This window comes from Schistocerca americana, chromosome 7 (assembly GCF_021461395.2).
Source record: "Schistocerca americana isolate TAMUIC-IGC-003095 chromosome 7, iqSchAmer2.1, whole genome shotgun sequence".
Taxonomy (NCBI): Eukaryota; Metazoa; Arthropoda; class Insecta; order Orthoptera; family Acrididae; genus Schistocerca; species Schistocerca americana.
In genome coordinates, this window is record NC_060125.1 from 446,713,966 (window position 1) to 446,729,752 (window position 15,787).

A 15,787-nucleotide genomic window follows, 5' to 3' on the forward strand; every position below is an offset into this window, starting at 1 on the left:
TGAGGTGGAGGGTGGCATGCTGTTCTAATTTACGGTTGGCCTGTAGGAGGATGCTCTGAACAGCCGGTGTGGATGTGGGAGAGGAAAGATTAAGGACTTTTATTAAGGATAGGAGTTGACGGCTGTGTTCATTGGCTGAGTTGATGTGTAGGTGAAGGATTAGGTGGGTGAGGGCAATGGATTGTTCAGTTTGGAACTGGTATAGGGACTGATGGAAGGAAGGGTTGCAGCCAGAGATGGGAACTTTAAGTGTGAGGCCTTTGGGGGTGATGCCAAATGCCAGACAAGCCTGAGAAAATAGAATATGGGAGCGTAATCTGGCTAGGGCGAAGGCATGTTTGCGGAGGGAATGTAAATAAAACTTAAAGGGGTCGTTGTGGGGGTGTTGTGAGGGTGACATGGTATTAGAAGGTGGAAAGTGTAACATGAAGTGAAATGAAAATGAAAATAGAAATATATGGGGAGAGATAAAGGTGAACCGGAAAGTAACTGGAGATCTGGAATGAAAAAAGGCGAAAAGGTGTTGGTTACAGCTGGGCTATGTTGGACTGGGTTGATAGACAATGATGTGCATAAAGGTTAGGTGGTTGTGTTGCCGCCAAAACACGTTAAAGGACGGAGAAATTCGGGAAAATTTCGAAAAAACTGCGTGTAGTATATTAAAAGGAGTGGTATTGTGGTGGCAGATTATGAAAATGAGGCTAACAATTGTCTGACGAAGAAATAATGACGTTAAAACCTGTGGGAAGCAGCTAAAAATTATAAGTGATGTGGGAAAAACCGAAATGGAAATAGCGAAAGTTATTAGAACTGGCCGAAATGGTTGTTTAAAAGGTGAAAGGAGCTGTTTGTGAACTAGAAACGGTGGATATTATAGTGACGGTAGTGCTGAAAGCGGCAAAAAAAAACTTTTTTGGTTATGGTTTGGAAGTGGGTTACGTATTATTTAGTATATATAGGCGGGATAAAAGAGTATAGCAGATTACGGTAAAAAGGAGAAGGTGAATACAAAGTGAAACTACTGGCAAAAACAGAAAGAGGAAAATAAGACGACAGAAAAGATTTCGAAATGGAACAGTGACACTAACAAACGTAATTGTTGGATTCAAATTAATGATATCAATATAATAGAGGGAAACATTCCACGTGGGAAAAATTATATATAAAAACAAAGATGAGGTGACTTACCGAACGAAAGCGCTGGCAGGTCGATAGACACACAAACAAACACAAACATACACACAGAATTCAAGCTTTCGCAACAAACTGTTGCCTCATCAGGAAAGAGGGAAGGAGAGGGGAAGACGAAAGGAAGTGGGTTTTAAGGGAGAGGGTAAGGAGTCATTCCAATCCCGGGAGCGGAAAGACTTACCTTAGGGGGAAAAAAGGACAGGTATACACTCGCACACACGCACATATCCATCCACACATACAGACACAAGCAGACATATTTAAAGACCTGCCAGCGCTTGCGTTCGGTAAGTCACCTCATCTTTGTTTTTATATATAATTTTTCCCGCGTGGAATGTTTCCCTCTATTTTTTTATATATATATATTTTTTTTTTTTTTTTTTTTTTTTTTTTTTTTGGAACAGTGGCAACTTTATATACTAAAATGACCATTTAAATAAAAACCCATGAAATGCAATCTTACATAAAATATACAAGGTTGGCCAAACATGCTCTACGTTACACATATACCGCCTCTCAAGATGATAGGCAAGATAAAAACATATTTCAGGAATTCGGCTGTTACACTTCAAGCAATAAATTCATTAACACCGAATCTGACAAACATGACAGAGGCAGCTATTAACGTACAGCACACCGACAGGCAGACAGACAGACACTACCTGACTAAGAAAACAAGTATAATTTAACGAGTAAATGAAACAACATATCACGAATCACTTAATTTCTTCTAAACTGCGATGTCTGGTGAAGATCTGGCGCAGCACCCCCAAAACGCTCTCCCGAACCTTCCGCTGCCAGCCACTTCAACGGATGCGTGAAGGCGCGCTGTTCTCCCGTCTCACGGCGTTACAGCTCGCACCGGCTAGACCAATGTCATGGGTTGACCCCTGTTGCTCTCGTGTGGGTCGCAAAGCCACTACCCCTCGCTATACAGCGTGGCACACTGGACTGATGTGGCGACCTCACATGAGCCGATGCTCAAGATGGACAAGTCATCTTGTGCCTCAGTACACGACCGATCAATCCAACCCCCAATGACCATTGCCTGAACAAACTCGAGCAGACTGGCGGCCTAACACATACTAGCACTCCGGACGACAGACAGACACTGACTGCCCCACACTGACCTGGCAGACCCACTGACTCCTGGTGAGCTCATAGCACCCCTTAAATGCATGTGAACCAGCAACATTTCCCCTTTTCCCCCAGAGGGAGACACCAAAGCTGTGATTGCCACAGCAGCGCCACTGCCAGAAACGAAGGGCGACTGCTTCACACAACGCGCTGCGGCGCGCTCTTCAAAACAGCAATTTTTTCCACTGCTCACTTCAGTCTGCATATACACATCCTTGATGCCTGAAACTTGAAAAGGTGTCTGGAACCATACAGTTTCATTTGAGCAAAACACTTATGCATGGGTTTCAGGCAGGATCTCCCATATCGTTCATTGCTGAGTGCTATTACAAAACAGTTGGAGAACCACTACAATGCTGTTTGAGTTTAGAGGGAATACCAAGTGGGCTGAGGTGTGAATGGGAATTTGGATTGAGGAGGGCAGCATACTAGGGTAGTCCATGCATTGTGCAAAGCCACTGTGCCAGAATAGCATAGTGGCTAGTGGGTCTACCTGGTGAGTGGGAGACTGGTTCGAATCCTGGCCTTGGTACAAATTTTCATTCGTTGCTTCAGTCTGCACGTGTACATCATTATGAAGAGAGTAAACAGTAGTGTTGGCAGAACCAGCTTGTAAAAAACTGGGACCTGAAGACTGGTGTTGTAAGAAATCGGTGGGAGAAGGGACTAAAAGGCAGGACAGCTACACTTACAGGTAAATATAGCCTCTCCTTCCAGTTTTTTGTTTAAACGTCTGTTATCATAACTCAAATGATGCCAAGAAACTACCTTGACCTTTCAATGTGCCACATTGCATGTTTCCAAAACTTTTTGACACACACACAATCATTTTCTTGTAACACACATGGCTACGCAGCACATAACAGAATTCATACCTATATTCACATTATGTGGAAATATAATAGGTAGGAGAAACAATAAAACTGCAATATTTTGCAAAAAAACAAAATGGTTTAGTTTTTAGTGTTCATGGCATTATGATTCATAAACTTGTCTAAAAAAATCCATAATACAAAAAAATGCATTGAAAGTTTAAATATGAAGGAACATGCAACAATGTGGAATTGTAAGCTTCATGTTTCTTAAGAATACTAATCATCAGCATCAATTTTCCACTCCAGTAACTTGGGTGTGGTTGACAAGCACTCTCCACTTCTGTCTGTTCACATACCATTGTTCCTTCAGGACTATATTCCATCTCACTCTTCTTGTTCCTATATACATTTTCATTGGGTCCAGCCATCTCCTTCCTTGGTCTCCCTGCAGATTTTCTTCCAGTCACATCTGTTTGCAGTGACTCCTTTGCTAAGCTTCCCTCATCCATTCGTTTGACATGGTTAACCCATCAAGTGGGTAGTTTGCGCATGTGCGCCTCTTCCACAGAGGGTAATATGCACCAGTGCACGTTGGTGCTGCTTACTGTTCTCACGCATAAAAGTTTTCCTTCATGTTTTCGCTGTTGAATTTAAATTGATATTGGGTGGAAATGAATAAAATATATTGCAGAAGTTAACAAAACTGTATTTTCATGATATTACAAGTTGTTTTCAGTGTGAGACATTTGAAAAGAAGGTGCTGCACACTAGGAAACTTTGATTCTGTGCACCAGTATGAAGTCTCTTTGCGAAGCGTTTCCTCGTGCATACCAAACACTTCCTTTTTGGTCTTTTCTTCTTTGTGGGTGACAGAAGGTCTGGAAAATGCCTGTCTGTAAGGCGTATTGCTTTCGGTTTTCGAGGTGAGCATCCTACTGGTGTCCCTTGTTGTGGTGAAGATATGGTCCACTGATCACCAAGAATAATCATGAAGCTCATTCTACTTTGTTCGCCACCATGCTTCTTGTACAGAACATGCAATGTCCAACAAGTGGCGGAAAAGGTTCTGATAATATTTTTTCATCCTGCTCCTGGCCATCTTGTAGCTTTGTATCTGAGAATCACACCTATCCATGACCCCCATATTCTTGTTGTAACGAACAAAACGTGTGGCTTTTGAATGATTCCCTTCTTCGAGTTTACATTTAAAACTGTATCACCATGGAAGGCGCTGACCGTAACAATGTCTCTTTTGTTCTTCCATTTCATTATCATCTGCTTGCCTCTGTACCCTGTTATGCACTGCCCTTTCTTCAGTTTTTCTTTGTTTACAAATTCAGGGAACTCCTTCCTGTTTTGCTGCATTGTGCCGACAATGTTGGTGCTATTGCTGGTTAGTTTGTCCATCAAATCTGGACTGGTGTACCAGTTATCAAGGTAATGTCGTGTCCTTTCCCAAGTAGATTGTGCGCAAGCTCCAAAACAATTCAAGAGGTAATTTTTTCATCTTGATGGTGGCAAGCATAATTAGTGTCCTTTGCAGGGTAAAAAGTAAAGTCCAATACATACCTGAAACTGCTTTCACAGAGTTTGTACAGTTTGATGCCAAATCTGCTATGCTTTGCTTTCATGGAATATATTGCCTCCATCCAAGCGGTCCTTTCCAGAGCAACGATGATTTGTCAACAGTGATGTTCCTTTCTGACATGTATACTGATCTGAATATACACCGCCAATGCTCCATAATGGAGTGAATTTTGAATAGTTTTCTGCTGATAGTGTCCAGTGGGTTATACAAGGTATTGTCAGCAAAGTGGAGGAATTTCAATAAAAGATGAAACCACTTTTCCCTCATCAGTTTCCTGAAGAAAGACGTGTCAACTGGTTCTCTCTTTGAGAAGTTCATCTTGTTGTCTGGTTTGTGAGGAATTCCTTGAAGTATAAGCATTCCAATAAGTGTTTTTACCTCATCACGTGTAGTATCCCACCAACTCTGAACCCTGGAGTGTGCTGCTAAATTGGGATGAGAAGCTATGAACTGTTCTGCATATAAGTTTGTCTGTTCACCTGTTATTGTGCACAAAGCATCATCCGCAAATCACTTAAAATAACTCATAACATCACATTGTTTTAGAGGCACAACTGTACCACTACTATTACTGAACAAGTATTGATTACGAACTGAACTAGCATGCACAAATGCACTAGGTACCATTTGCTGCAGTAGTGTCTTGTCGTCAGGTGTTTCTGAATCAAAGTCACCTTCACTTGCCTCAACATCCATGTCTAGAAAACTTTCAGAACTCTCACTGAAATTATTGTCACCTTCTAAAAGTAGCGGACCTGATAAACGACTTCATTTCACCTCTGCAAAAGATCACTCACTAACGTGGCACTAAACACAGATGAAAAAGGCATGTTTTTGCGGCTACTTCTTTGGACACATGCTGTAAATGCGCACTCGAGTGGACAATGTTATAACTAGCGTAGAACATGCTGTGTTGCCTGATGAGAGCTGCCATCTAGTAGATGAAGCTCAACTAATACCACAGTGTCAACGGCAGGCCGATAACTCATCATTCCCACTAGCTACTAGCCACAGAATGCAGTGGATGGATATATATGTCAAACCCACTGTGAATTAGCAGAGCATGGATGGATATATCCGTCATGCCCACTTAAAGCATTAAACCATCTCAAACAGACCATCTCACTATTTCTTACAAGTATCTGTACACTTCAGCTTCTTCCCTTTTTTTTTTTTTTTTTTTTTTTTTTCATTTCTTACCCAATCCTATCTAGTTTTGAGAAGCATAGTTCATAAGAACTTCATATCTGCAGCTTGCAGTTTTTGTCAACCTGTTTGGTTGTTGTGGAGGTTTCTAAGCTGTAAGGTATGAGGGTAAAGTATGACTGAAGTAGAGTCTGTTTTGACCTTAAGGGGACTTACCCATTACAGAAAAGGTTCTGAACTTGATGATAGAACTGAGCTGATTTTTGAATTCAGTTATTGATCTCATTCTGTATCCTGTTATCACTTGAAATCACACATGCAAGATATTTGTACTGCTTCTTTGCTACCTGTTGACTGACATTCCAACCATTTTTAATGCAATTACTTAATATAGGTACTTTGTTTCAAAATGCTACATATTCTATAAATTACTTACTGGTCATATTTTAACCAAATGTTGTTGAGTGGTGGTGGGGAGGGGCAGGGCAGGGGTTGGGGGAAACTGCTCAGAAAGCAGTGGCACAAAAGTAACAATGGAAGCTACACAGTTGAGTAGTTTAGAAACTGCACTTCAGGCATGTGCTGAGCCATCCCTTTGGTTCGGTGGCTTATCTCAAACTTCTGACACACTGTATTATAGTTTTCTTGGTTACCACTGTCAGTGTGTTTAGACATTCATTTCAGGAATACCATGTACTCGATCAGTTTTTAAAGTGAATATGCATCATACACAGAAGAGCCAAAGAAACTGGTACACCTGCCTAATATCTTGTAGTGGCGCCGCAGCATGACATGGCATGGACTCTATTAATGTCTGAAGTAGTGCTGGAGGCAGTTGACACCATGAATCCTGCAGGGCTGTCCATAAATCCATAAGAGTACAAGGGAGTGAGATCTCTTCTGAACACCACATTGCAAGGCATCCATGTTATGCTCAATAATGTTCATGTCTAGGGACTCTAGTGGCCAGTGGAAGTGTTTGAACTCAGAGGAGTGTTCCTGGAGCCACTCTTTAGCAATTCTGGATGTGTGGGGTGTTGCATTGTCCTGCTGGAATTGCCAGAGTCCATCGAAATGCACAATGGACATGAATTTGCAGATGATCAGACAGGATGCTTAAATACATGTCACCTGTCAGACTCATATCTAGACATATCAGGGATCCTACACCACTCCAACTACACATGCCCCAAACCATTACAGAGTTTCTTCCAGCTTGAACATTCCCCCTGCTGACATGCAGGGTCCATGGATCCATGAGGTTGTCTCCATACTCATGTCCATCCACTCAATACAATTTGAAATGAGACTTGTCTGACCAGGCAACATGTTTCCACTCATCAACAGTCAATTGTCGGTGTTGACAGGCCCAGGTGAGGCATAAAGATTTGTGTCGTGCAGTAATCAAGGGTACATGAGTGGGCCTTCGGTTCCAAAAGCCCATATTGAGGATGTTTCGTTGAATGGTTCACACGCTGTCTGTTGAATGGTTCACACGCTGACACTTATTGATGGCTCGGCATTGAAATCTCCAGAAATTTGCAGAGGGGTCACACTTGTGTCATGTTGACCGATTCTCTTCAGTTGTTGTTGTTCCCATTCTTCCAGGATCTTTTTCTGATCGCAGCGATGTCGGAGATATGATGTTTTACCAGATTCCTAATATTCGCGGTACACTCATGAAATGGTCATACAGGAAAATCCCCACTTCTTCGCTGTCTCGGAGATGCTGTGTCCCATCGCCCATGGGCCAACTGTAACACCATGTTCAGCCTCACTTAAATCTTGGTAACCTGCCATTGTAGTAGCAGTAACCGATCTAACAACTGTGCCAGAGACTTGCTGTCTTATATAGGTGTTGCCAACTGCAACACTGTATTCTGCCTTTTCACATATCTCTGTATTTGAATTCACATGCCTATACCACTTTCTTTGGCACTTCAGTGTAGTTCAGTATTGGCGTCCCATGTGAGGTCTCCTCTGAACAAATTGTAACACCCCTAAAAATTGTGGCATCCCACAAAAATTGGGACATGTGGCAACACTAGTAGAAAGTGAGCTAGAAAAGATGGGCAGTTTTTGTTCTGACATCAAATGTACCTAAATTACCAGTGTACACTGCAGCAGACTACATCTGCCAAACGTTTAGGCTTTATATACCTAACCCCATCCTGTGCTTTAAATTCCAACATTTTGGGCACACCACCTATGGTACAAAGGATGGGCAACATATTGCAGAATTTGGCAAGCTGCCCACAAAGATAATCCTCCCCATACGCCTCCTCGTGTGTACGAATTGCTCGCTACAATATCATTTACAGAGCAGAGAATGTGTGGTCTTCATAGAGGAGGAAGAGATATAGGAAACATAAGTCACCCAACGTAGCCCATACTTGTAAATGAAAAAGACATTTTAGGTCACCAAGCTATCTATGTTCGTAAAGTCATTCACCTCAGCAATGAAGCAGCCAGTGTCATAGAACAGTGATGACACCCATACATTGTCAGCTGATGAGAGCACAACAATCTCTGTCTTTAATTGTAGCTGCAAACCTGCACCACAGACTAAACCAAGCACAGATATTACAGAATCACGAGGTAACAGAACATATTGTTGAGGAGAACCATTTCCTAATATTCTGGCCAGCTACAAAGATGTCCTGCCCTTGGTTAAACAACAAACACTGTTCCACAATCATGAGCTGGTGGACAGCTTAGCACAGATTCAAATGATGGGCAACTTTAAGAGAACTGCACAGCCTTTCCGTTAGCAAGTGCAATATGTTGTTGAATTATTTTGGAGAGTGAGAATACCTTGTGGCAACACCATAAACTGTTTCACTAAAACTAAAATTGTATAAGAGGCTGTCAGGAGTACTTCAGGGAGAGGTCTTAATTGGCTGGTGTAGTGTGAAACAGAAGTCTTCAGACCAAACAACTAGACATTTCCTGACAGTGGCACATATTTTGCCAGAGCACAATCAATCAGGATCCACCTTTTTGGCACCACAAAGTGGCCACTGAAAGAGACTGGTTGAGAGTTAAGGGGCTGAGAGAGACAGTTATGACTTAAGTTACATCAATGATGAAAAATAAAACTGCCCCTTTCTTATGTGGGAGCTGGATTGTGCATTGCTGGTGGCTCATGACACATCACCTCGTCACCGCAGGGTCCATTACTAAGTAAGGTGGCATCTCAAAGGGAGAAGCAAAAGACCCTCCGTGCCCTTTTTAACTTAATCTGGGATTTGCTTTCAGTGTGGGTTTATGATGTCTCATTTCGTCCCTGATAATCTTGCCCTCCTGCAAGCAGCTATACCACAGGCTTTCCTCTGCATATATCACCTAATAGGTATAGTTGTTGATATCAGGCTTTTGATACTACCGTACTTGGAAGTGTAATACCCTGAGACAGCTCCATGAATGGAACTTCTTGGCATTTCTTTCCATCTTTATATGGTTTCTCCTCTTCCCACATTATTTTATATATTGACTCAGTGATGTTCTCTCTGACTATTTTCACAAAAGAATAGTGTCCCTCAAAGAATTATTTCATGTGATTGTCTTTGCCATACCTGGCAGTAGTAGTTGACAGTACAAAGTCTTGTTTCTCTGGGTTCCACCCCCCCCCCCCCCCCCCCCACTGTGCAAATGCAACCTGTCATGTACAGCTAACAATTAGAAGGTTGGAGACAAAATATTTGAGTTTTTCAACTGTGTTCATTTTAATTGTTCAAATTCTGTTTTAAACTCTCCTTTGTTGAGGGAATACTATTCTTATTTTTAAAGAAATGGTGAGACTTTTCAGCCTCACATGTGAACTTAAGCTTACTTGATTGTCACATCTTGTTGTTGTTGTTGTTGTGGTCTTCAGTCCTGAGACTGGTTTGATGCAGCTCTCCATGCTACTCTATCCTGTGCAAGCTTCTTCATCTCCCAGTACCTACTGCAACCTACATCCTTCTGAATCTGCTTAGTGTATTCATCTCTTGGTCTCCCTCTATGATTTTTACCCTCCACGCTGCCCTCAAATACTAAATTGGTGATCCCTTGATGCCTCAGAACATGTCCTACCCTTCTTCTGGTCAAGTTGTGCCACAAACTTCTCTTCTCCCCAATCCTATTCAATACTTCCTCATTAGTTATGTGATCTACCCATCTAATCTTCAGCATTCTTCTGTAGCACCACATTTCAAAAGCTTCTATTCTCTTCTTGTCCAAACTATTTACCGTCCATGTTTCACTTCCATACATGGCTACACTCCATACAGATACTTTCAGAAATAACTTCCTGACACTTAAATCTATACTCGATGTTAACAAATTTCTCAAATGTCACATCTTAGGAACCTGAAATCACTAAATATTTAAAGTACATTAGTCATAGTTTGTGGGGAGCAGACCAAATAGCTGCTCCAGTATTACTGACAATTTGTGCATTTGTGGCTGGGTTATTTGTGAAAGTCATCTGCAAAACACGTACATAAACAAATGTCGAAAGTGGTGTACCATGTTGGAATTAGGCTGGCCACTGGAGCCTTTAGGACGAGCCATACTCTGACCCCTCTGTACTAAGGTTGGTGAGCCACCATTTATCAAGTAGTGATTCCTCATGGTGCAGCATACCTACAAATGAGATCCGCACCACAGATGTCTGCATTCAATACTGTTCCTCACCCACAAACAGAAGGATTTTTTGGTAAGTGTCTGAGATCAACAATGCCTTTTGTGATTCATGTGAAGTCCTATGTATTAGAGATAAATTTGCCTCATTGTAAGGATTTATGCCTAGGTTTGTAGCAGATCTTCACCTTGACCCTTAAAGAGGCCCAGAATTATTTTAAATCTGACAAATTTTAAAAATGAATGCACTATAAATTTAATGTTTAAGCTCATGTTTTATTATATTTCAGATAGGTACATAATTTTAATACAGTATACACTAATGGTTTAAAGAAATGGGATTACCTTGGCTGATCCATGGATTTCTCTGACCATGTTGTCAGAATTCTTTTTCTAAATCAGTACACTGTATTTAGCATAGAACTTTATGTGATCGTGAAGGCACTAGAGCAGATGAGGCATCGTCCAAACAAAAAGTTCCTCATCTGCTCCAGTTCTCTTGTGTCCTACAAATATTGTAACAAATGCACCCAGCAAAGAAAATAGTACAAACAATACAGGGCAAATAGATTCCTCTTCAGCTGCAAGGGAATCATATAATTCTGAAAGGTACTGGTGTACATAGTAATTTGGGGAACTCAGTATGCAGATCAAGCAATGAAGAATGTCTCCAAGGAACACAATGGGCTGTTCCTCAGCAGGCTGTCATCTCATTGTTGAGTCAGAGAGCCGTGTTACTGTTGGAGGAGGATTGGCTTGCTGTGAGAGACACCAAGCCACTCAGTGAAACAACCGCCCAGCGGAATAATACTTCATACTAGTCACCCCAATGAGATGTAGTTGTAGTGACCAATATCTGAATTGTTTACAATCCAGTAATTCATGGTTCCATAGTCAGGCAAGGGGAGTGTCACTCCTCCCCCCATTTTTTATGCCTGTGGTATATAAATTGTTATATGACACATGCTGTCTGAGAGCATTAAATATTTTGATGAGACAGCAGAAGCAAATCCACGTGGGTTCTACCCTCTACTTTATGTGATGATACAATTAGTGTGGTAAAGCTTTTAAAAAAATTTGTAGTGTCTGTACTCTGGCCTAAACTAAGGATTTAGTGTGTTACAAAATGACTGGATCATCCTTTTCCAGCTTGGTTATCACCCAGCCACCTCCATCTATTATAATCTTTTAGATCTCTCCATTGCCTCTCTCCTTTTTATTAGACGTTACACAACTCAGTATAAACATTATTTCAGTACTTCTTTGTGTGTGTCTGAGTGGGATATGCATACGCTCGCACATGTGTGTGTGTGTGTGTGTGTGTGTGTGTGTGTGTGTGTGCACTTGCACTTGCTCTGTCTCTCATGGGTTTTAGTGTATATTTATATTTTAAGTCTTGTTGAATTTTTACTGTTTGACTACTTATAATCACACTTGCATCAGAAAAGATTTTAGTATATCCATTGAAGATCTTAATATTTTTGGTCCAAACAAATACAGTATATCACCACCATGATCATCATACAACGTTTTCCATTAGTAGCCCATTTTGTAAGTGTGTTTCTTGAAGATCTGCAAAACACTCATCTACTGTTTCCGTAATTTATTCATCAGCCTCAATTTCTTTTTTTCCAATCACATACTTCTTTGTATAGGAATGGGTGTAAGCTTGAGGGTCCCAAATCTGGAGAGTCAAGTGCATGTTTCATCTTTTTACTAAGTTGCTTAGTATTTTGATCTGATTGACCAATATCTCTTCCATTGTAACAATTTAACACACAAAATTAGCGGCATTCTTTTTAAAACATTCCAAATATTGCCAAGAAATTAATTTTTCATTTGTCTTTGGTCATCATTCAATGAATGCAGCACAAAATTACAAAGCTTTCTCATAGTTAATTCTTCATATAAAATGTACCATACTTTTTGCCAGCCAACATAGCCTGCAAGAACAGGTCACCTACAGAAGGTACCTTACCACAAGGAGTTGCTTTGTTCTAAGGAACAAAGTGGTCACTTTTACTGGACATTGGTTCCACATGTATAGGGGATGTCGTGGGCATGCGTACAAGGTGGCTACATCTCACCCAAGGAGTAGTAGTTGAGCACAAGAGAGTTAGTTTAGAGATATTCCCGTATCAGTTAAGCTTTGTGAATGGACTTTGTTTCTGATTTAGCTCAGTCACTCTGTACTTAAGCAAGTATATCTCCACTGAGAGAATGTTTTTCCCTAAAAATCTACAGTTGACATTTATTGTTATTTGTACATCCCCTTCTTTGAATTTCCCACACCAAATTTGCCCTACTCCTTTCATAACCCTCTCATCATGCAGCTGTCTCTTTACTCTTTAATTAATCTCCCCTTTCCCCTACATGTGCCTCAAAACAAGTGATCAGTATGCTAAGGTATGTGTAACATTGTATGACTAATGACACAGCCATAATTTAGTTCAAAATGTGACTGCCTCTTACATATGGGGCTGTTCATTCACTGTGCTGCACTTTATTCATTTGTATAATAAGTCAGTTTGAATATTTATCCTTTTAATATGTTTGCCGGTGATCCTTTGTCCATGTCAGAAACTTGTGTGAGTGTCGCGCTGTTTGTTTGCTTGGCAGTTGACACTATTCTGTGTTATTTCTCATAAAGTATCCTGGTCAATTGTAGATATTTTGACTGAGTTAAGTTTCTGTCCATGTTGTGGTTGGCAGGAGAGCCAACACCGGGTTACTAAAGGAGGCCGAAAAGCACGCGTTTTAGCTCATGCAGGCAGGCGTGAGGTCTGGAACAGGACAAGGAAATTAGAATTTAGAAAAACGGACATAGCTGGTGGAATACTTAACTTTAATCCGTTAATGAAGAACGTCGGTCTTGCCGGTACGTGATTCAGTATCAATACTTACTGGTAATGGCACCTTGCTAGTCGTAGCAAATGACGTAGCTGGAGGCTATGCTAACTATCATCTCGGCAAATGAGAGCGTATTTTGTCAGTGAACCATCGCTAGCAAAGTCAGTTGTACAACTGGGGCGAGTGCTAGGAAGTCTCTCTAGACCTGTCGTGTGGCGGCGCTCGGTCTGCAATCACTGATAGTGGCGACACGCGGGTCCAACGTATACTAACGGACCACGGCCGATTTAAAGGCTACCATCTAGCAAGTGTGGTGTCTGGTGGTGACACAACAGTCCACTCAGAATATACATTGTGTTTCACATCAATTGAAGTGCAGGTTGTAAGTGAGAAAACGTTTGCACAACTAGTGTGAGATTCTAAGTGATTTTGATGACTAACTGGCATTTATACGCATAAACATTTGATAATAGTTGTTTTGAACAGACAGAGAAATTTCTGTTGTTAACATTCTTGCTTTCTTGCAGATGAACCATCAAATGTAGAAGACGGCCCACAATGGAGAAGTGAAATGTAAAAGATTTTAATGGCATGTTCAATATGTGAGCAGTGGTTTCATCATCTATAGAAGTACAGATTTTGTATCAGAGTGGGCCACATTGTGTGAGATGCACTGAACTTCTTACTTGTCAAATATTCAGCAAAAAGAATGTGTAGTATTGTTGGTAGACAGAGATAACGGGTTCAGTTTTCAGATACTGGAGATATTTGTAATTTTATAATTTATCATTTTATTTTCATCATAAGTGATCTATTGCATTTGACAAGCATTTAAAATTTGCAGGTGTTGTATGACTACACAGTTACTCTGAATTTTGATGTAGTGATTGAATATTGAGATTCTTGATATTACTGTATCTAGAAAAGAAAACCATTGATTGACTCATCTTTCTTACTAGTAGTTTCACTGGTTATTGTCACACAGACATGCCTACTGCCATTAAGCGATTTATGCAAGTGCTAACTCCGATAACTATATATAATCTGATGTGTCACTGACTGAAAGTAAGCAATGTATATGTGGCTTGTGGAACTACTACTATTGTGCCAAATGAAGAACTTAACACTTTTAGTGGACCAGTATTGTGTAATAAGGTTTCTGTATCTTGTTCTCTTTATTTGAAAGGGCCATTATTACTTATTTATTTTGTAAGTTCATGTATATTAAATAAACAACTGCTTTTTTTCTTGATTTTGTATTCATTAATTGCCTCATGAACTTAGTATGCTCTCAACAACTTCACTTGTCTACTGATAAACTTCCTATCAGGCCTTGGTAAATATTCTTAAACCAGATCACTTCCACCAGAAATTAGTAATTCAATACTATATGTACCTTTATCTATAGAAAGGGCATCCTTGGGTAAACAACCTATTTATTGGTCTTGTAGAATAAAAATAGTGTAAAATAAAAGTGGTGTCTAAGTTACAAAGGTATAAAACTTAGAGAGTTACAACACAAAACTAACAACAAGAGTAATAATGATAAAATAATAATAATTCAGTCATCACTTATAGAATACAAAACAATTTTCTTTGGACTTTCAAGCCCTTGAAGTGCATCAGTTTCTCCGAGGTGACACTGAGAAGTCTTTTGTGTCCCAGAAGACAGCAGCTGGCAGTGTGGCTGGGTTCTTGCTACCCTCTCTGCTTTGATACCTACCACTGGCTGCACCTTGTTGTACAATCTTCTTGGATACTTCAGACAAAAAAAAGCAACACACAAAATTAGAACAATCATATCATATTTAACAACTTTATTACTATTTTTGTGCCTAAGACCAGACTATCTTTTTGTGTCTGTAAAATTGTGTCTGAAAATTTAATCCCATCCACATTAAGTGCTGTTACACTTCAACTGTTACATGTGTTGTGAAGTTCGCTTGCTTCATTTCTTCATTGCTAGTCCTCCGTGGCGATGTACTGCATTGTTATACTTGCTGAAAAATGGGAGGGTGGAAGTTCAACACTGACTACTGTAAAAGATGTAGCTGACAGTTGCACAGTTGCTTTTCACAGTTCTTTACTTTCACTGTTCACAACCCCACAATATTACACACTTATATGGCCAGTTCACTGTTGGTTAACTTTTGATAAGCCTCATCAATAGTTTGCAGGCAACAGTCAGCATACTCCTACAACAGCTTACCATTGAACATCTATGAGCAGTAAAAACCTAACCACACAGTTCTTGCAGATTAATACAGTGCATGTGACACTACTGAACAGACACTGTCATTGTTTTAACACGTGGCCTATTTATGTTACACTAATTCCACTGTGTAGTTGTTACTTGAAACTGATACAGACTTCCCGTCTGAAAATTGGCCGTGGACTGACTATCTCAGGACCAAAAATTGGGCCTTTATATAATCTC

The 15,787-nt window shown here is 40.4% G+C and overlaps 1 protein-coding gene across 1 annotated transcript in view; it reads left to right on the forward strand.

Annotated features, from left to right (window-relative positions):
- The window catches only part of LOC124622442 (putative helicase MOV-10), a 447,321-nt gene extending 432,719 nt beyond the window's left edge, over positions 1–14,602 (forward strand). Inside the window, exon 20 of the mRNA XM_047148140.1 lies at positions 13,878–14,602. Coding sequence (XP_047004096.1) covers positions 13,878–13,927 — 50 coding nt within the window. The 3' untranslated portion in view covers positions 13,928–14,602. The remainder of the gene's footprint in view (positions 1–13,877) is intronic.
- Positions 14,603–15,787: the final 1,185 nt, after the last annotated feature.